This window comes from Anser anser (assembly GCF_964211835.1).
Source record: "Anser anser genome assembly, chromosome: 3".
NCBI lineage: Eukaryota > Metazoa > Chordata > Aves > Anseriformes > Anatidae > Anser > Anser anser.
The window spans coordinates 97973688-97994705 of record NC_139722.1 but is presented as its reverse complement, the minus strand read 5'-3'; the positions used below and the strand labels follow the sequence as shown (position 1 = coordinate 97994705).

At 39.4% G+C, this 21018-nt stretch overlaps 1 protein-coding gene across 8 annotated transcripts in view; it reads left to right on the top strand.

Annotated features, from left to right (window-relative positions):
• Positions 1-21018, top strand: part of KCNH1 (potassium voltage-gated channel subfamily H member 1) — a 185401-nt gene that overhangs the window by 27440 nt on the left and 136943 nt on the right. For all 8 annotated transcript variants that reach the window (XR_014581811.1, XM_083829400.1, XM_083829401.1 and 5 more), the window contains 2 exons: positions 3285-3403; positions 10121-10513. Coding sequence is in view for 7 of the 8 variants with exons in the window: in XM_083829400.1 (XP_083685526.1) it covers positions 3285-3403; positions 10121-10513 (512 nt within the window). In the remaining variant the exon portion in view is untranslated. The remainder of the gene's footprint in view (positions 1-3284; positions 3404-10120; positions 10514-21018) is intronic.

The window sequence follows — 21018 nt, the reverse complement described above, 5'->3', positions numbered from 1 at the left end:
GACACTAAGAAAATAATGTTTATGTTCTCTTTTGTGGCTAAAGTCCAGTATTTGACCTGTGTTCACTGAAGCGGTCTTCACAGCTGTAGGTTGCTTCACTACTTGCTGTAGGTTGTGTCTGTCTTTAGCATCCTGAAGGACGAGTTGCAATACATTCAGTACATACTACTGTCTTTTCGAGTAGTGTTAGAGAAGTTATTGTTCAATAGGATTAGTGCTGACTTCCTGTCTCCTTTTCATTTTTTTTCCTATGCCAGAATGTGTAGATGCAATATAACTATGCTTCAGAGTTCCCACATTTTTTTATTCCTTTCATTAAAAAAAAAAGGAAAAAAAAAAAAGAAAAAAAAAAAGAAAAGAAAAAGAAGAGAGGAAAAAAAGAAAAGGCAATACAAGAAGGAGAATGTCCTGTCCTAAAGATGAGATTCATACACCTGGGATACAGACAGAGTGACTCAGTTTTATACATTTCATCATACAATGTCATGTGCTACTTCATGCTGGGTTCCTATGTGCTCACCCAGTCTATGGGGAGAGCACAGGTGTATATATATTCCAAGCCTCCTGAATTCAGGTCAGCAGTGGTTCAGAAAAAGCTAAAAAGCCCTGCCTGTTGACATAGTCTCTTGCTTGTACAGTTCCATCATTTTCAGGTCAGAGTTTGGAGTATGTGGTAAGAGCTAGCATGTTTGTAGAACAGCTCATTTGCATACCATTTGGGCACCCACGGATGAGAAATTTGCAGCATGACGCGCAGGGTAGGTGCTTACAGGAGATGCTGAGACAGAGGAACAGGTTAATCTCTGCTACTCTGCCTTTCAAACGGGGATTGAAGAAGATTGGGAAGAGTGCATGACAGTGCTCAACGTTCATAGCCACAAACCACGTCCACAGAGATGCCTGGCAGTGTTTTTGTGCAAGATAACCCAGGCGAGGTGTTTCCTTCTCCTCCTCCCTCTCTGTATTTATGTCGAAATAGCCTGGTTATTAGATGTCCCGCTGATGGGAAGAAAATCGACGCTCAAAGTCTGCCCTCTGTTTTTGAATCCAATTTTGCATCCTTGAGCAGAATGGTTTATCAGTCTGTTTTGGGTTAGTAAAAGGGGCTATTTCAGTTGGGATTAAAGCTATCGTGTGCCTGGTGGGGGAGGCAAACAGCTCCCAAGGGAGGCTTCAGCTCCGTCCCGCGGGGCTGGCGCTGGCCAGCAGCGGGGCCTCGCTTCAGCACCGCGGACAGCGCCCGGCCGGAGCGGGGCATGCCCGGGGATGGGGCTGGGGAGGCTCGGGCGCTCCTCTCCCGGCCTGGAGCACGGGTCTCCTGCTCGTATCCCCTACACCAGCCTCCCCTGGGCCTCATCAGTCCACATTTACAGCAAGGAAAGCCTCCCCGTTCCGCTGGTCTTCTCCCTTGGTCCTGAAAAACAGGGGGGAAACATTGCATGGAAGTTTGGTGAAAGCCATAGTTTTGGGGCAGTGTAAGTTGCTGTAGCTGGCTTTGGCTTCACAAAGTCTGGTCTGGTTACATCACCTGAAGATCATCCCACCCGATCCATTCTTTTAACCTCTGCCACCTTTAATGAGAACATGGTAAGGCATTCATGCTTCAGCCTATCAGTGGTAGTTGGATTTCTTCACGTATTATGAAGAATACTCTTTATGAGTCTATCTATTACATATAAATAAATAAAATCTACCACCTTCTATGGAAGCGTATGTGAAATTGAAGTGCTTTAGGTCAGGTTTACAACAGATACGTACTGACCTCAGTTGAGGTTCTGCCATGTTGATTGGTTTCTTTGAGAAATACTGCTTCACAGTAGCTAATCTTACATGGGTTTACCAGGAAAGCTTGGCTTCCTGGGTAGAAATCACGCTATCTACTTTTTGCTGAAGATTGCCAGAAAGAGTTGGCTAATTTTATTCAACTTGGCTATTAAATTACTTGTGCCAGGCTTCCTTTAAAACATGCTTTAAGGTCTAAGAAAATGTTCAATTGTGTTCTTGATTTTAGAGGGGTATGATGTACATGATTCTTCCTTTTAATAAATGCATTGCGTGGAATATTTTTAAAGGAGAAAATGCTAACCTGTCTTTTCAGGTATGGTCTGGAAGACCTTGTTCAATAGCCAATCCAGGCAATTTGTTAATTTTTTATGTTCACTTCTCAAATTACCAAATGTTTCTGCAAACTCCATCACAGATGTCAAACAAGGATACGTTCAAAGTACTGGATGGTATTTTAACCACCCATGTTCCTTTACTTGTCATGGATCATTGCAGGCTAAACCCCAGAGTGGTCTTTAAAAACAGTCACTGTTAATAGTATCGTATCTTTTGGTGATGAAATTATAATGTAGAGGAAACATTTTTCCAGAAGCAGGATCTCATTAAGAACTGAGTCTGCAAAGTGCTGAACATCCTCAGTTGGAGGAGGTGAGACTGCTCAAAAGTTTCCAGGTGGTGCTAGCATTTTTCAAGATTGGGACCAAATGCACTGATACTTTCCTTTCAGACTACCAAAAAGATCCAGACATATACTCTGCCTGACTCTTTTTGTTATGCCAAAGCGCTACACATAAAGGTTATAGTTAAAACTAGTTCATGTGACTGTCATTCAAGCCTTCTGTTTTGAAGGGTATTTGAAATGACTGTAAAAATATTCTGAATTAAAATTCACCACATGACTTCTCTGCAAGAACCTGCTAAATGTTTTATTAGAGTTTGAGAAAATCTATTTGTATATTTTTCCCTTTTGTTTAGAGAGGATAAAATTAATGATTTTGTTTGTTTCACTTTGTCTGCTCTGCTTTTTATTATGTTATGTACTTTGCTTTGCTTTTGCCAGAACTATGCTCAGTACATCTGAGGCCAGATTCACTTCTGTTACAGGCAGCTGTAATTTTCATTGTGCCTGATTCTATTCCTACATCTTTATTAGTCTGGAGAGTCTTCTGCAGGGTTGTGAGATCCAAATCTGGCCATTGAATTTAATAGAAGATTATTGCGAAGTGGACGTTTATCCTTACAAAAGATGCAGTTTGTGTAACAGCACTCTTGTAGAGCCATTGAATACAAAGTCACTGCAGTCACTGTGGGTTTTATTACTTTACCATCCTGCCACCTTTTTTGTGTCTTGCTTTTACCTGATACATGGTTAAATTATACTCCAATGTGGTCAATACTAACACAGATTGCTCATTTTTAATTTTAAATTTTTTTAACTTTATGTGATACACTTCCAGATTTTTTTTTGTAACGTGTATAATCTTTCATGTTTTTTTGAGGTTGGGGAAAGTTTGCTCGCTTGACCCGTGCCCTCACAAGCAGCCGAGGTGTGCTTCAGCAGCTTGCTCCGAGCGTGCAGAAAGGAGAGAATGTTCACAAGCATTCACGACTTGCTGAGGTAATGTTTCCTTTTCACAAGAAACGGCAAAGAAAGGTACTTAGCTTTTGTGGGTATGCTGTCTCTGCATGAGCTGAACACACCCTTGCCCTGGGATTCTGAAGCCTGGTGGCAGGCACAAGAGTTCAGCAGTATGTGATGTGCTGTGAAATGTCTGTTGTGACAGTGGAATGGAAGCTGGTGTTTAGAAGAGATTTGAGGAAACCTAACTGCTGTTTTGGCTTCTGTATCTCGGCAAAGTCTTACAATGGCATTATTATTAAAATAATACGTTTTCTTTATTTTCCTTTCTTCTGAATATCTCAGTGCTAGTAGGATCTTGAACTATTTGCTTGTTTAAAATTGAGGTGAGAAAAACTAAGACTAGCACAGAAAGAAATTCTGGAGAATCATTGACACAGTCGTTCTCTGCATTCATTTATATATAGTTCTCCTTTAGTAGGATCCCAATGTGCTTTACAAATTGGTTAAGATGTATTTAAGGTACTGCTTTTGTGGACAGAACAGCTATAAGGTGTCACAAGCAATACTGCAGACAATAGAAAAATGAAATTTTGTCGTTTAAGTAGACTCTGAAAGTTTTGTGAAAAGCTCTAGGCAGAGAAGAGGCTTCTTGATTGAAGTACCAGGGTTTTAGGGCTTTCGCCACGAGGGGGAGAGACTGTCCTGAATTTCCTGTAGTTGTTTCTAGGACCAGTAGCAGGATCTCCCTGGTGTTAAAAAAAAAAGCTTGGGGAAAGTCTTGACGTGGTGTTAATGACAGTATGGCCAATACAACATGGCACTCCTGTATCACCTATTGCTGTCAATGCCATGGCAGCAACTGTGATTCTTGACCATAATTCTTAGTCTTCCTTTGTAGCTGGAGGCAAAAGCCACTGACGGGCTCCGCGAGTCTACATATAGTCAGTACTCTTTAAGTTTGTCCTGTGTATGATTTAGTTTCTATGCAAAACATGCAGCTCCTGCCCAAGTCTGCATTATTATCACACTGTGACCATGAAATTCCCATGGACAGGAGCTTACCCTTTCTGTATTTAATACAGATGCACTCCAGAGTGGAAAACTGATTTCTGTTGTGAGCATTTTTGGAGAAAATAGCTTAGATCATACTAGCACAGGGGAGGGGCAGACATTCACATGGGCACTATACTGTAGGAATACCATGTGATTATCACATTTCCACCCTTAGATTGTTTTAGTGTCCTAGAATTTGGGACATTTTCCCTCATAATCTAACTCAAGACTTAGCAGCAAATAGTCCTTCTTTCTCTTTAGATATTTGCCCTTGAATTTTAGTTCATGCTAAAATTTAGGCAGTAGAATATAAGGCAGAGAATCTGAGGTTATTCTGTTTGGCTCTTTGAACCTCAGTCTGGACCTCAGTGGCTACGTTGCTGAAACATCTTGCTGGCTGATATGTTAAACAAGACTTTGCAAGTATTCTAACTGGCACAGTCAGTGGATTCATTACAAATAATAAAGGGCAAGTGTATAGTTTATGTGTCTGAAATGAGTTTTTGTAATTGCTGACTGAATATTGCTGTCGTTATTTTAAAAAGAACATTAGCCCCAGCTGTGATGTTAGGCACCTTGTAGTATATCTTCTGTAATTCCACTAAAGTCAATAGAATGGCACGAGAGAAAAGCAGAGTGCAGATAATCACACAGACAAGCACACTTTTCTTCCTGAGAAGACAGGGGCTGGCAGGCTTCTTATTCTACAAAGCTCTCCTGATAATATTGAACGTGGGATCTCTAATTGTTCCCCACTGTATTTTCAAATCTCTTATTTTTTTTCTTCATTTCTGCAGTAGCCTATTTGAAATTTTAAGCTCAAATGAGTGCGCATCCTATTTCTTTTACCTATTTACTATGGCATTTCACATACATCTTCCCTTTGCTTGGGAAGGCGCTTAATTTATTGGAAAATTATTAGTGTTACTCCATTATTACTTACGTTTTTGAAGAGCTGAAGAGCCAGTTGTGTCCTAGAAGCTGAATGGGGCAAGGTGTTGTACAAACACAAAACACAAGCCTGCCATGAAGGCTTACAATTTATGTTACTGTTTATGATAAATTAGTTTTAAAAAGGTTTTATTGAAAAACAGCTTTATTTTATCCACAGGCCATGGATAATACAAGCAGTGACTGTTAAGCTTCGGTCACTGATTTTTGCCAGGGTGTGTAGATTTGTCTAGCATGACTTGCCTAATAACAATCATGTAAAAAACTGCCTAAATTTATTATGCAATTAATGCAGGGGTGTTAGGTATCTCTGAAAGTCCATTTTGCAATGAGAGTACAAAGTAGTTAATATGTTTTTGTGGCTTTATTACTAAGGAATTAATTGTAGGAACCATTCTTTCCTGGTCACTGTAGAGTGTGTGTGTCCTCTGCATCCATTGTACTGGCTGATGTATTCTGTACATTACCAGGAAGCTCTGGGTAAAAAAGATTGTGTCATAATTTAAAAAAAATGTAATAGTTATGAGGAATAAAAGCAGAAAAGTTACAATGGTGCTTAGCAGCATTGCCTAATCAAGAATTTTATGCCATTTTTTCTGGTAAACCCTGTTTACCAGGGACTTATAACTGCCATTAGTATCTACTTCAAGTAGAGACTTAGCACCTAGCTCTTGGCTTGGGAGCAATTTGTGTGGGTGCCTGTAAGAACAAAAGCAAGGGAGAATTAGAGAGAGCAAACATGCAGTTGCAAACACAAAAAGGGGGAGGTTAAGCTGAAAATGAATGATTGTTTTTTCCCCAGTCACGTGGTCTTAAAAATAAATCATCGTAACCACTTGTTGATGCACTTTTGTAAGTCCTGACTGGTTATATATTCACCATTTTTCAACAAATCTAGGATAAATGTGTTTTATGTTAATAAAGAAAGAAAGAACACACACTTGTGAAACCACTGTTGAAATTTGTTATTTCTGCTTTTGAAGTAATATTCTTTGGCTTTAAAGAACAATTAAAACATCATGCATCATTACTGCAAATAATAAATGCAGATAATGTGACTGTAGTCGCTGATGAATCATAAGTAATTGGAATACTTCCATTAATAACTTTCTGAAACAAGCATTTCTTTTACTGTGGCATAACTGTGCAATGGAGAAAAAATCCTCCAAAACCAGGGCTGTTTCAGTTATTTAGCAAACGATATTAATGAAATATTTTGTCATTGCACATGGGTGGAGGCTCAGCATGTTGGTTTGTTTAGTTGCTTACATTTTCTTCATAATTACTTTCATATTTCTGTCGTTACCTCTTCAGGAAGTATCTTTACAAGCAGTTTGAATCTAGTTAGTTCATGTGGGTGGGGAACCACACACGACTGCTTCAGCAAATACTGTGTTTTGGGTTGGCACTATTCTCCCCAGAGGCTGGAGTACAGCGAGAGTGGTTTGGAGTAGGGCAGCAGGTACTTCTTGCATCTACCTGGCTTTGCTGTATGGTGCAGAGAGAGTGGGGTTTATAGTTTATAATCTCCAGGTGACCCAGTGGTGGTGTGCGTGTCTGGAAGGATGGTGAATAAGTAGACTGTGTGTGGCCCTTGGTGTGACACGTGGGGAAAAGTGCTCTCCCAGCTTGAGTGCGGCAACCTAATAACTATGATGTAGAGTTTTAGCCCTAGGCTCCGTGGAGCTTCTTCCATTATTTTGTGTAGCACTGAGCTCTCTGGTTGTATTTAATGCTAAAAACACACACTTGTTCTCTGAGGCAATTAAGTTGCATTAGAGGGGATTTTCCCCTTCCTTCAATTAAAAGAATAATTTGGTGACTTTGAAAGCTCTTGGCTGGCAGTCCTGGAGGATGCAAGACCTTTGCTAATCTGTTAAGCAAGTTGCCTTTGCAGGCAGAGGTAGTGTGCTGGGGCCAGCACCCTTCTTCCATCTCAGGCAGTAAAATGATAATTCATCTCTTTGGCAATTCCAGCAAGATGTTGGAGTGGTTTTATGTGTGTGTTAGTGATGTAGTGAAAGGGAGCCAGGGCTAGAATTCGTCACCCCAAACACCTGAACAAAAAGCTGGAGACACCCTGGGCAGGTGGCTTTCTCCACCTTGCAGCTGATTGTCATGTCTGTGTCATTCCTTGATTCCCGCCCTCCCCTTGCTCTTCCCTTTGAGATCCACACGCACACTGCTGATGCACATCCTTCCATTGGAGACCGGGAAAAGCCATTGCCCCCTGTTCATTTTAAATAGCTGCTGGTAGAGCGGAAGTTCAAAAGATTTATTAATAAATCTAGCCATTCAGATAGTTTAGAGTACATTTTCTTTCTAAATAAAAACGGAAGGAGACATTGATCCTTTTACTTTCCTGTGCTGTAGCCTTTTGGATCTCAAACAAGCTAGTGGAGAGTGCTTTCTACTTGGTGATGACATTTTAAAACACTGAAGCAGCAGATTTGTTTGTTTTCCTAATGATTTGAAATGAGAAGTCTGTTTCTCTCTGCATGCAGTTCAGTTTTACATCCATGCAGTTCCACTGGCTTTACTGGCATTCTTTGTGATTTACAGCAAAATAGCTGACTCCATAATTAAGCTCCTTCTTTATTGCTAAAGAGAGACTGTTCTTGCCATTGGTCCTATTATTCATATATATGGGAGTCCATTAGTACATTTTACAGTAACTTCAGTACGGAGGATGTAAAATCTCCACAAGTTCTTGGAGTGGAGAGAGGCTGGGGATGGCCAAAATGGGATGCATTATACAATTGTTAGTTGAGAATTTAAATGTGTGTGTGTAACAACCAATCTGAAGACAAGGACTTACAAAGTGATTTTTTCAGTGTTTCATAGTTGAGGTTCCTGTACCGATTGGAATCCTTATCAAAATGTTTGACTTTTTCCTATGGTATCAGTGAGGCCAAAAAAAATAAGCTCTAGGAGTCATCTGATAGCAAAAGAAGAAATCATGTTTCATCCTATATTTAAAGGGTGATAAAATGTTACTATGTGATTGAAAGTACTTGGTTTTGCTGATCAGTTATTTCAGTGAGTGAATATTGCCCAGTGGATTTCAGGATTGGGGTCTTACGTTAGAGCTGCCGTTTGTGCACAGCCTCATAGAAGCCAGAAGCCAGGAGGTGTTTGAAATACTGATCTTGGGCTAGAAAAGAAATTCTAACATCTGTAGCTGGGACTGCAAACAAGCCCTGAAGGAAACACGTGCCCTGAGTACACATACCAGCTCAGTACACAACATACGCCTCTTGCAGTCACTACCAGCAACTTCTGTGGACTGTGTTGGCTGGCCAGTGCCTCCTGCAGAAAAGAGACTACTTCAGTCTGGTGCTTGCTTTCAGCTCCTCACACCACAAACCAATGTTTGTTTCTAGAATGGAGAACCTGAGTGAATCAGGTTTGCGACTGGCAGACCACTGAATGCTGCAGTGGCCATGTCCGACTCCTAGTTTTGTCTGCAAGGGGTCTACGTAGGGGGAAGTGTTTCATTCCCCTATTTGCTGTGATTCTAGAAACTTAGCAAAACAAACAAGTTGTTTTTTGTTTTGTTTTGTTTTTGTTTTTATTTTTTAAGTGTTGATGCCCTTAAGCTAATCTGCAGTTCTATCCAAGCAGGCCATGCTATTTCTCTTCTGGAGAACACAATGGACTTAAAGTCAGCAGGCTTGTTTTGTGCCTTGCAGCTCCCATAGTCATTTACGCATGTGCAAGGGACTGTGATCTGACAGCGTCTGACCCCTGTTGTGCACAAGAGTAAGTGATTATGTGAGGTTCAAAGCAGCGGGGAACCTGATCTGAGGCTGTTTTGTCCAAATAGGACTCTTGTAGCTGATTGTTTTCTTTTTTGTCCCTTTTGGCTTAGTCTGTTGGAAAAAAGCCTACCAGTTCACACACACGCACAAAAAAAAAAGTACTCAGAAAAGCCTGCAGGTAAAAATCGGTGTCGAAATAATTGACGTTAAAAAAGCTGAGATACGCACATGAAAAGACGACATCCTCCTATTATAGGTATGCTCTCTGATCTTTTCCCAGAGAGAGTGGCCACTTACTTTCCACATCTGCTTCCTCTTGCTCTGAACTACAATGTAAATTAATGCGAAATGCTTCTAAATGTTTCTTCCAGGTTCTGTGAGTTTGACATGAGGAAACACATCTCATTTGAGCTCATCTCCATCTTCTTTTCTGTTTTCACCTGTAACTCATCCAGTAGAAACTTCAGTTTATTGAGGCTAATGAATGTCATCCATGAACTTTAGTCCTGCGCAGCTCAGAGAAGAGGAACAAAGGCCTGTGCATTCATGATGGGTTGTAGTGCAGGGCTTGATTGCAGATGCAGTATAGGGAAGAGTTAAATGACCAGTGTTGAAAAACAATGTCCATGTGCTGGACTGGAAGTCAGATGTTGTGGTCTTCTTCCTGGTTTTGCCATTGATTCCTGTTCACAATTGCCTTCCTTCTCATCATTTATCTGTCTCGTCTATTTAGACTGCGGAAGGAGCTGTCTGTTCTCTGTATGTCTTGGATGTACAGCACAGTAGGCATAGTCAAAAACAATTAATGACATTAGAAGAAACAGGTTGCTGATATGTTTAGCAGAATACTTATCCCGACCATTTGCTAATTTTAAAAGAGGCTAATGAGCATGTCTTTTTTATCAACTGAGCTCAAAATTCTAAAATGTAAAAAATAACATTAAAAAATTAATGTTTCCTTTTTCTCCTGAAATCCTTGTCACTACAGGTACTGCAGCTGGGCTCTGAAATCCTCCCACAGTACAAACAAGAAGCACCAAAGACTCCGCCACATATAATTTTGCATTATTGTGTTTTCAAGACTACCTGGGACTGGATCATCTTGATTTTAACCTTCTACACCGCTATTTTGGTCCCGTACAATGTCTCCTTTAAAACCAAACAGAACAATGTGGCCTGGCTAGTAGTGGACAGCATTGTAGATGTCATTTTTTTGGTAGACATTGTGCTTAATTTCCATACCACCTTTGTGGGACCAGCAGGAGAGGTGATCTCTGACCCAAAGCTGATTCGCATGAATTACTTGAAGACCTGGTTTGTGATCGATCTGCTCTCATGCTTGCCGTATGATGTCATCAACGCATTTGAGAATGTTGATGAGGTCAGTATACTTGTTCCACTTCCACCCCCCTAATTATAACTTAACGTTCGGGACTGGGGAGGGGAGAAGAAAGAAATGGATGCTTTTAGTTAAATATGTTGGATTAGTGTACCTATGTCTCTAGTAGCTGCCCTCAGCACACGTAAAAGCTTTGCTGATGAGTCCTAGCCAGAAGGGTCCATCTTTAACTGGAATAGAGAAGCTGAGGTTTTTGGTGTCAGAAATCCATATTTATTTTCCTTCCTTCTGCATCCTGAGAGTTCAGGAGGACAGGCAGAAGCAGATGGCAGAACCTGTGTACAGCACTGAGGAAAACTGCTTCATGAGACTTACCATAAACAGCTTGAACTGGTGTGTAAAGACGATTTCTTAGGGCAGGATTCTCTTCCTTTCACTGATGACTGAGCAGGGTATGTTCACTAATGGCAATTTTTCACATGAACAATTGGGAAGTAGAATGCACTTTTCTCATCTACTTCTAAAGTGATGTATCAGGCGGCAGATGCAGGCAGTGACTGACTACGTCTTAGATCAACAGAAAGTACTGTGAGGGTGCCCGGTGATCCCTGATCTGTTATTTGGCAGCAGTTGTTTTAGAGGAAGATAAAGCATTTGATGCTTGTTTGATAATTACATAATCAGAGGAAAAAGCAGGGAGAAAACTGGAAATCTAGGCTTTTCCTTAATTCTTGCACATTTGTTTGGGAACAAGTCACAAGCCAGCAAAAGAACTAACATTCAGACGCTTAAACCACAATACTAGTCTAATATAACTGCTTATTTTCCTTCTGTATCAAGTTGCCAAGAAAATATTCCTAAATTAAATGTCACATGAAAGTTCCATGCCCAACTAGTTCAGAGAGTTAATGAACTGTTAACAGAATCTTGATGATTACAGCAGTCTACTTTTTAACTATGTCTTATAAAATCTGTATCATCAACTTGCTAGGTGTTTATATGTCTATGTGATACTAGACCTGTAGTGTACATGCACATTTCATCAGAGCTTAGTATTTAATATTTAGCCTGTAATATTTAATTTTTATGAGTGTCTTTGAAATATGCCCATGTTATAAAGGACAACCTAGCTGTTAAAAGAAAATTATACCCAGGAAAACATCTCAGTAAAAACATAAAGGCTTTGCTTTTATAAAAATACACTACATGGGTTGTTTATCTAATTTAAAATATTTTTCTCTATGACTTGAGGATAAGTAGGAAAACTGTTGGATACAGGGGAACAAACATGACGTTATTTGATATTTATCTCTCTAGAGAGATTTTCATTTTATATAAAGCTACAGACTGAAATAAGACAAATGAGAGCATGCAAAAAGCCTTGTGAGACCTGTCCTTAAGTATTTGTTTGTCATAAAATGCATTCAGGCTGCAGATTCAGGGCTTTCACATGTTACTTCACCATGGCACTGATAAAGCAATGGAAGGAGTGGCCATACATCAGTTTCTGACATTTAGACTGAAAGATTAAAAAAAAAAGGGGGGGGGGTGTGATTTTCTCACCCTTTGCAAATAGTGGCAACCTGCTAATGATTTTGCTGGAGGGACGTTTCATAACTGGAGACTGGTGATGTGACCTACAGAACATCCCTTGGGAGAATGGCTGTACCAGAGGCCATGCGAGCCCCTGAGCTGAGCAGACTCCCTGCGCTGAGAGAAATTCTTGTTACGGGGGTTTGAATTTCTCCAGGTTCTTAGTCTCCGTGTTGCATTGTAACAACGAGGAGCTGGTTGGTGCTTCATTTTTCCTGTGGGTCTTCAACAGTCTCCTTAATCAGTATAACAGTGTTAGTTTTAGTTATTCTAGCCATCATGCCCAAGGAAAAAAAAAAAGTTGATGCTATCCTTTCAAGACTGTTCATCTCTGTTTTCCCTAGTGGGTTCTGACATTTAACTGGTATAAATCATTGTAGGGCCATTAGAACAGAGTTTCCACTGGTGTAAATTGCTGCTCTTCTGTTAAGGGCTCATAGACTGGCTTACAGGCCCTGAGGGGCTTTGCCAGCAACGTCAGCAGAATAATGTAGTGCACATCAGGTGGGGATTTGGGACAGTGCATGCTGATCTCTGTTTTGTGAACTGCCTGTAGAGAAAAAGATAACCTCTTATTGAAAGAAGAAAAAAAAAAGCCACATTCAAGGAGTCTTGAAAGCAGAAAGGCCTTATCTTATATATTCTCTGCCGAGTGCAATATTCCCTTGTGGGCCAACACCCTTTCTCTTGTTCTTGCTGGTTTAAATTTTCCTTGCCTCTCACCCTGTTTTGCATGCCATATTACTTCGCTGTTGGATTAAGTCAGCTGCAGGGCTGAGCTGCTGAAGTTACAAGTGGCCAGACTGGGTTGGTACCCGTGTGTTACTCTGACTTTGCTAAAGGTAATTCCCTTGGGACTATGAGACTGCAGTCAGTGGGTGGCTGTGGCTGCTGTGAGATTTTTTCCGGAGAACGCACTCAAAAAAATTTTCAGGGATTAAATGATGCCCACTGTCAGCAGTGCCTGTAAAATGAGATAAAGACTATGAATTACAACTTTCCTGTGTCGGTGTTTTCCATATGTGATTTTAAACATGAGGAAATATAATCCTGGCTTTGTTGCAGTCTCCATAGTAAAGGCGGACTGGGGCAGGTTAAAATTCACTGTTTTTTCTGCCTGTTATTTTGTGTTAAAAGAAACATCACCAAAACCACTGAAGATGTCATGGAGGAACTAACTTGACAAGTTGGTTTATTTCTAAGAGTGACATTATGACTGTGAAAGAGACATTGAATTGATTTGCAGTGGACACAGGGTCTGGACCTGATGAACTAAAAAGTAGTGTAGACAGGGTGTTGAGACTTTTGTGTCTTTGGGTAACTTTGGGACTGTCCCAACACTTAGCTCTTGATAGATTAGTAGTGAAGCCTTTTTTGTCTTCTTTAAAGTGTTCCTATAATGCAAGATTAATTATAACATATGAAGCTAGAGTTGATCAATATTTTTGACAAGAAAATACCCATTTAAAAAGAAGTCTGATTTTTTCTATATTTTGAAACAACTTTTAGTTTTGCAAATTTACCTCAATTCTCATGTAAAATTTAAAGGAATGTTTTTAAGCCTATTTCAGAATTCTTGGGTTTATTACAATTTGGAACATTACTATATTTTCCATTCACATTTTTAAAATATAATTGAAATTCCAGTTTCTTCTTTGTACTGTTCAGAATATTTTTTTCCATAAAAATTCTTTGAATTCATGAACTATTAATCAATACAACTATTAACAACTGCAATTAATACAAGAGGAACTTAGGTATGAATAACCACATTCTACAGATGGAAGAAGAAAGAAAAAACATTAATGTCTTTGTTCAAGGCCGTGGAATTGAGAGTCTCAATATGAGAATATCTGAAATTTTTTATCTCAAGTGCCGTACTGAAGGAGAGTGCAGCATCTCATATTCAGACGTGAGCAGAATCCAACAAATGAAGAAACAAGTAGCTGCAGAGAAATTTCCATTGGTACCCAAATGAAAGAAAAGTTATAAATGTTTCTCCTTTTTTTTTTCTATACGTTGAGCTGATTATACAGTTAAATAGAAATTACTTTCACGACCTGCATAGAACTTCAAGAAAATATTCCATTGATTGATGAGTCAACGTAATGCTAGGCTTAGTCTTTCTCCTGTTAAAACAATACATCATGCTGTAATATAGTTTGAGTAAGAAGAGAATACATTGGTCTAAAATTTACACAGCTCTTAAAACATGGTATTAATATCTTTTGAATTCGAATAATGACAATAACATTTGCCAGTGATCCTTTACAGTAATTAGTATTATTCCTCACGTAAGGAAATACCACCTACTTTGGGGGATAATGTTATCTTTTTGTGTTCAGACATCAGTCAGTTGATTTAATAAAAAACAGGCTTAAATAAAATTCCACAATTTTTGCCAAGAACAATGCAATCTAAGTCCTCAAATTCTAAAGGCAAGTTGAAGTATTTTTTGCAATGTCAGCTTGAGCAATTTTATATTGTGGTTTTCAGCCATAATACTATAAGATATAATTTACGTTGGAAAAAAATTGACATTACATGTGACACCGTTGTGAAATTTCATGGTAGGAGTGGAATCCAGTCATGTCAATACCATATAAATCTCCAAAACAGCAGTTTTCACTACTAACTCCCTGTATGTATTTGAATCAAACACTGATCAATTGTTGGCTGATACCAAACTGAGAACCATATATTATTCTTATGAAATGGGACCGGCACTGTTTAACACCTGTGTCGGTGACATGGACAGTGTGACCGAGTGCACCCTCAGCAAGTTTGCCGATGACACCGAGCTGTGTGGTGTGGTCGACACGCTGGAGGGAAGGGATGCCATCTAGAGGGACCTGGCCAGGCCTGGGAGATGGGGCTGCACTGAACCTCATGAGGTTCAGCAAGGCCAAGTGCAAGGTCCTGCACCTGGGTCAAGGGCAATCCCAAGCACAAATACAGGCTGGGCAGAGAATGGATTGAGAGCAGCCCTGAGGAGGAAGACCTGGGGGCATTGACTGATGAGAAGCTCAGCATGAGAAGGTGTTATGTGCTTGCATCCCAGAAAGCCAACTGCATCAAAAGCAGTGTGGCCAGCAGGTCAAGGGAGGTGATTCTCCCCATCATGAGATGCCACCTGGAGTCCTGCATTCAGCTCTGGGGCCTTCATCACAAGATGGACATGGACCTGTTGGAGCAGGTCCAGAGGAGGGCCATGAAGACGACCAAGGGGCTGGAGCACCTCTCCTACGAAGACAGGCTGAGGGAGTTGGGGTTGTTCAGCCTGGAGAAGAGAAGGCTCTGGGGGAGACCTTCCAGCGGCCTTCCTGTGCCTAAAGGGGGCCTGCAGGAAAGCTGGGGAGGAGTGATAGGACAAGGAGTAATGACTTTAAACTAAATGAGGCTAGATTTAGATCAGGTATAAGGAAGAAATTATTCATTCAGAGGGCGGTGAGGCACTGGCACAGGCTGCCCAGAGAAGCTGTGGATGTCTCATCCCTGGAGGTGCTCAAGGCCAGGTTGGATGGGGCTTTGGGCAGCCTGGTGTGGTGGGAGGTGTCCCTGCACATGGCGGGGGGGGGTGGAATTAAATGGTCTTTAAGGTACCTTCCAGCCCAAATCATTCTGTGGTTCTTATTACGTGAGGTAGAGAAGAAATAAATGCATAGTGAAAGATCATCAGGAAAGATGTATTCAATAAAAGTGATCTACTATTCACTTAAGTGCATGAAAAAGAGAGAAGCTAGCATTTAGGCAAAGATGACATAGAGCTTTCAAACAACAAAATTTATGATGATAAAAAAGTCACAGGAAAAACACAATACAGAAGTAATCAAAGAAAATTAAGCTATTTAGTGCTAAGTGAGCATGATGCAGCTTGAAAGTAAACAGTGAGTTGTAAGAGAGGAAAAAATGAATGTGTTGCTTGTCAGATTTTTGGCAAATGTGAGGCAGTACTTTTGCAATAGATTAATTTAAAACCTTATTAGTGAAATAATCTCTCATGCTAATACAAATTAGCTATCTAGGAATTACTGAAGTAGCTCTACTGAAAAGCATGCAAATTGCCTTGATTTGTTTTACCATTTTTTTGCAATAAAGGGCAAAGTAATAAATTATCATGATATTTATAGTTTTATTGAATAATCAGGGGTCCATAAAGAATTTTGGTTGAATTTTGCAAACTGGAAAATATTATTTTTAAAGTCTCCTAAACTGCAAACAGCTATGTAATTTGAAGTCTTTGAAACTGCATAGTTCATCTCTCCTATTTGTGCCTGTCTTATTAGGCAATACTGTAACTGTTTAGGATGCAAGTCTATTGATAAATCTGGTAATGAATTAATATTTTTTATGTGGCTAATTAGAGCTAAAGCAGTCATAACCTACTTTTCTTTGTAATGTCTATAACAAAGCAGCTATATATCAGAGTATGAGCCAGGCATTGCAGAAATGTTGGTTAAGTGTGGTTCTTGGATGTGCTGACAGAAGATGGGAAGGGATAAACTCCTAAAAAGCCAACCTCCATGCTACTAATGAAGTGCCTTCTTTATGCGACTGTCGTGAGGGGTAGGCTGCCTTTTTCTTCTAAACCCTGTTTTCCAAACTGTGTTGGTTTTATATGTGTAGGCACATACACCTCCTCGGTATAGGTTCTGCTTGTGGCTATTAAGATGCCAGTTAGCTCTTCTGCACTACTAACGTTCAAATTAGTCTTTTTGCTATGTCATGGATAAGTAAGGGTGTGATTACGTTTCAAGGCTACTTCCTAGCTTTGAAAAGCACGACATAATTTATCATGCTGTTAAAGACAAAATAGTAGTCTACATAAGCTGTTCAATCTATATAAAGCTAAAAGAATTAAAACACTGAATTACATTTTCAGTGATAATCTATGGTGATAGCCTTTGTCCAAGAAGGAGAGCTAATTGAATTTATTAGATTCTGAATTATTTCAAAAAGCTGCTGTTCGAGTGATGCTTAGGCTACACATAAAGGGAAGCATGTTTCAGAGATAGGGATCAGTTTCATTTTTTCCCCAGTTCAGCATGCTTTTATTGATCTGAGGCAGAAAGTCAGATGAGATGGCAAAGGGTATTTATCTGAGTAGCTAAATGGTTGCTGTATAGTCTATTTCATATTAGGGATTGGATTAGAATTTAAGATGGAGTGGTACTAGATGCCAGTAACGCTAAACCTTATTTGGGTGTTTTGCCTATTTGAGGTAAGTAAAAAGCTTCTGGAACTGGCTGGTTCTTTGAAGCAGAGGCATTGAGGGAAGAAGATAGGTGTCTGTTAGGGGTAAATTTTTGATTTGGTAGTGTGGAAAGTGGGATGGAGAATAGCACTTTGAAGCTTTAGATTACTTATATGTTATCTTTATCCATGTTCTTCCTCTTAAAGTCAGCGCTTTTAAAAAGTGCTTGCTTCCTGGATATGCTGTTTTCTGGTGAGGCAAGGATGGGCGTAGATTTATAAATGAAAAATCAACCTTTTCATCTCTTCCCACACCCTGTGCTCGTATGCATGAATTATTGTTGTTTCTCCCTGGAATCTAACCAAGCTGGGAAATGTCTGACTGAAATAAGCATTTTGAATTTAGAGATCTGCCTTCTTCAGTACTGAGAACCACAGCAGTAACCAGAGAGTTTAGGTATTGATTTTTACCTGTATGCGTAATGTTATCTCATCTCTTGGCTGTTAAATATGGCAGTCTGTAGGAAAGGTTTTCAGAACCTGATTAAGAAAATCAGAAGAGGCAAATAACAAAAAATGAGAAGTCCTAATAACAACCTGATAACAAAGTGTTGCTTTCCATGTCTCATGTCTCACGTATGCTAGTGATAAATTTGGTTCATTGTTTCCTTTTCTGGATAAATAATTTATTTTTTTGTTCTGTTTCATTCCTTTAGTGGTTAGCTTTTAGTCTCCTTCATCTCCCTTTAATTGAGGTAAAATCAGAGCTTCAGCTGTTATAAGTGAGAAGAAAGTGCTGGAAAACCTAGAGCAGATTTGTGTCAATACTAATTGTTTTTATTTTTAAAAATAGGTAATAGGTAGGAAATAAATTATACTTCCTTCGAGCCTAGAAAAAAATTGTAATGGTTGGGTTCAGTCCATTTTCTTTCTGTATATGTGGAAAGTAAATAATGGCCTAAAAAGTGAATATTATACTGTCATGCAGATTGAATCTTACTGATGTCCTAGCTTTAGTACAACTCTAGGAGGTGGGATGAAAGTTGCAATTTACTTCTTCCTAAAAGTTGTTCATTCTGTGTCGTGTTTGTTTGGAAGGGAAAATGAATAATTTTTCACTTTTTTTTTTTTTTTGGCTGTAGGTCATTTTTATTGCTGTTCTTTAAACTGTATTTTTTTGTTCTAGGTGCAATTCTATTACACAGTAAATTTTGGGTTGAATTTCATTTTGCTTAGCAAACGAGCAGCAGTAACTTCTTTTTATTTGTACAGCATCTAGTACTGTAGTGTCCACTGTTGCTGTTCATAGGCACTGTAATGACACAAGAAACAAATAATTACTCTGCTACAGCCCTTATGTTTTCACAAACCTTCACAAAGTAATTAATCACAGTGTCTCATCTCTTCAACTCTTTTCATGGATGTGCCAGTAATGGTATAAATCTTCTGTTGTCTGATGCAAAGCTAAAAACAAAACATTGATATCCTGGATCCTGTGCTTTGAGAGAAAATTACATCTGAGATATCAGTGCAAGACATGGGGTGCACTGACAATAGATCATGTCTTGCAGAAAACAGGGAGATACAGAAAGAAATCTATGTGTAAATATGCACTGTATCTAGTAAGTCAGATTTACAACAAGTTATGCATGGAAATTTAGTTCTGGCGGTATTTCATGGATAAACTTCTGAAGCATTCTCTTTTAATATAAAATGTGGGTTAAGCTTTCTTCCAGTACTAAGGAAAACTGATCTGTTTTTCTGTTGGTTTTGAAGTGTAGTTCTATTCTGTAAAGACTGCATATGGGGAGAGGAAAGGGGAGGGAGTGGTTGTATTTATTATTTTAAGCACTTTTGACAGGTTTGCTCAGTCAGAGAACACAGAGTTATTTCTTCTGGCTGTCAGTGCTTTGAGCTTGCCCTTTGGTTTGGAGGGGACTTGCTACAGATTCTTCAATTTTCATGCATCAGCCATCACTAGCAATGAAAGTAAAACTACCAGCATATTAAATATCTGAATAAATGTCAGCAACTTGTTGTGGTTTAACCCCAGTAAGCAGCTAAGTACCGCTCAGTCGCTTGCTCACGCTCCCTCCAGTGGGGTGGGGGAAGAGAATGAAAAGGGCAAAAGTTAGAAACTCATGGGTTGAGTTAAAGACCATTTAATAATTAAAAAATAAAAATAGAAAAAGCAGTTGCTTGTTACGAGCTGACCAATGCCTAGCATGTCCCTGAGCAACAGCCACCTTGGAAAATTCCTCTTCAGTTTTCTTGCTGAGCATGGCACCATGTGGTGTGGTATGGTATATCCCTTTGATCAGCAGGGATCAGCTGTCCTGGCTTTGTCCCCTCCCAGCTTCTTTTGCACACCCAGCCTCCTTGCTGGTGGGGCAGAGGGAGAAGTAGAAAAGAGCTTGATGCTGTGTGAGCGCTGTTCAGCAACTACTAAAGCTTTTATCTGGTATCAACACTGTTTTTGTCACAAATCCAAAATGTAGCACCATACTAAAGAAAATTAACTCTATCCCAGTCAAATCCAGTCCACAACTATATGTGGGTATCATCTGCAGAGTATTTAGTTTCATTTGGTTATTTCAAACAATTTGATATATAAGCTTATGTGAAATTCAGTATTTGATGCCTTATTTGTGTTAGTGCTGCACACTAGTTTCCCCTGTAACAAAAATATATTAAAAATGTACTGGTTTTCTGCCTTGGCCACAGAACAGATTTCTTAGCTTTTACATACCCCCATGAGGAGGGATCCGTTGGGTAGAGTATGAACAGCTGGAACCGTGTATGTGAAAATCTGGCCCAGGTAGGACTTTGTGGGATATTATTTAATCTTGTCCTTTCCTAGGCTGACACGCAGAAGTGCCTTCTGGTGATCCTTTACAGCAGAGCATCTGAGGGTGCCTCTCTGGGCAGTCTGGGACCTGTGGTACAATTTCTAGCTCTTTATGAACCAAGGTTTCCTTTGGGCAGAAGTAGCTCTGAGCATCTCTTAGTCTGCAACTCAAAGGCTGTAGCAGGAGCAAGAGCTAAGAGGGTGGGATGTGCATCAAGGGGAGTAAATTGAGTTCAGGCTCTTCTTTTGTGTGACATCGTGGAGCCATCTGTATGATAAAAGCATAAAAATAATCTGCACTGATAGGAGCATTAAAATGGACAGTAATCAAAAAGCACAGTTCTATTTTGGAAAGTGGCAATCTAAAAATGCCAGTTTTGAATCCAGCAGATCTATTCCTGGGAGTATTAAAATATTACTTGCTAAATTTAGTGACAAAAAATACTGTTTTAAAGTCTTGGGGAAGGATCTGATTTTTTTTTTTTTTCCTGCTATATAGTCTATGAAATAGGCTATTATGTTTCCATTGTTTATACCCATTTAAAATTCCGTCACTTAGGAATTTTTAAGAGAACTGTATAAATAATTACTTCCCTGGGCATTTCTTCATCTTGATATTGATCTATTTAGAATAGACAAAACCTTTCTTCCCTGAGGAAATCAAATAGAAAATACCATTAATGCTGAGATTAAAATTGTGATTTCTTTTTTTGCTTTTGCTGAACTTTTAGAATCTTAGTGGCAATGCAGTTGCATGAAATATTGTGACTGATTTAAATATTAAATGCATCCTTTGAATGCAACCAAATCAAGCATTTATTTTCTGTAAATAAGCAAGTTCTTTTTGTACAAAAAACTTAATTCTCTCTACCTCTGATCAGAATTTGGTAGAATGCCTTTCTCCCAAGTGATA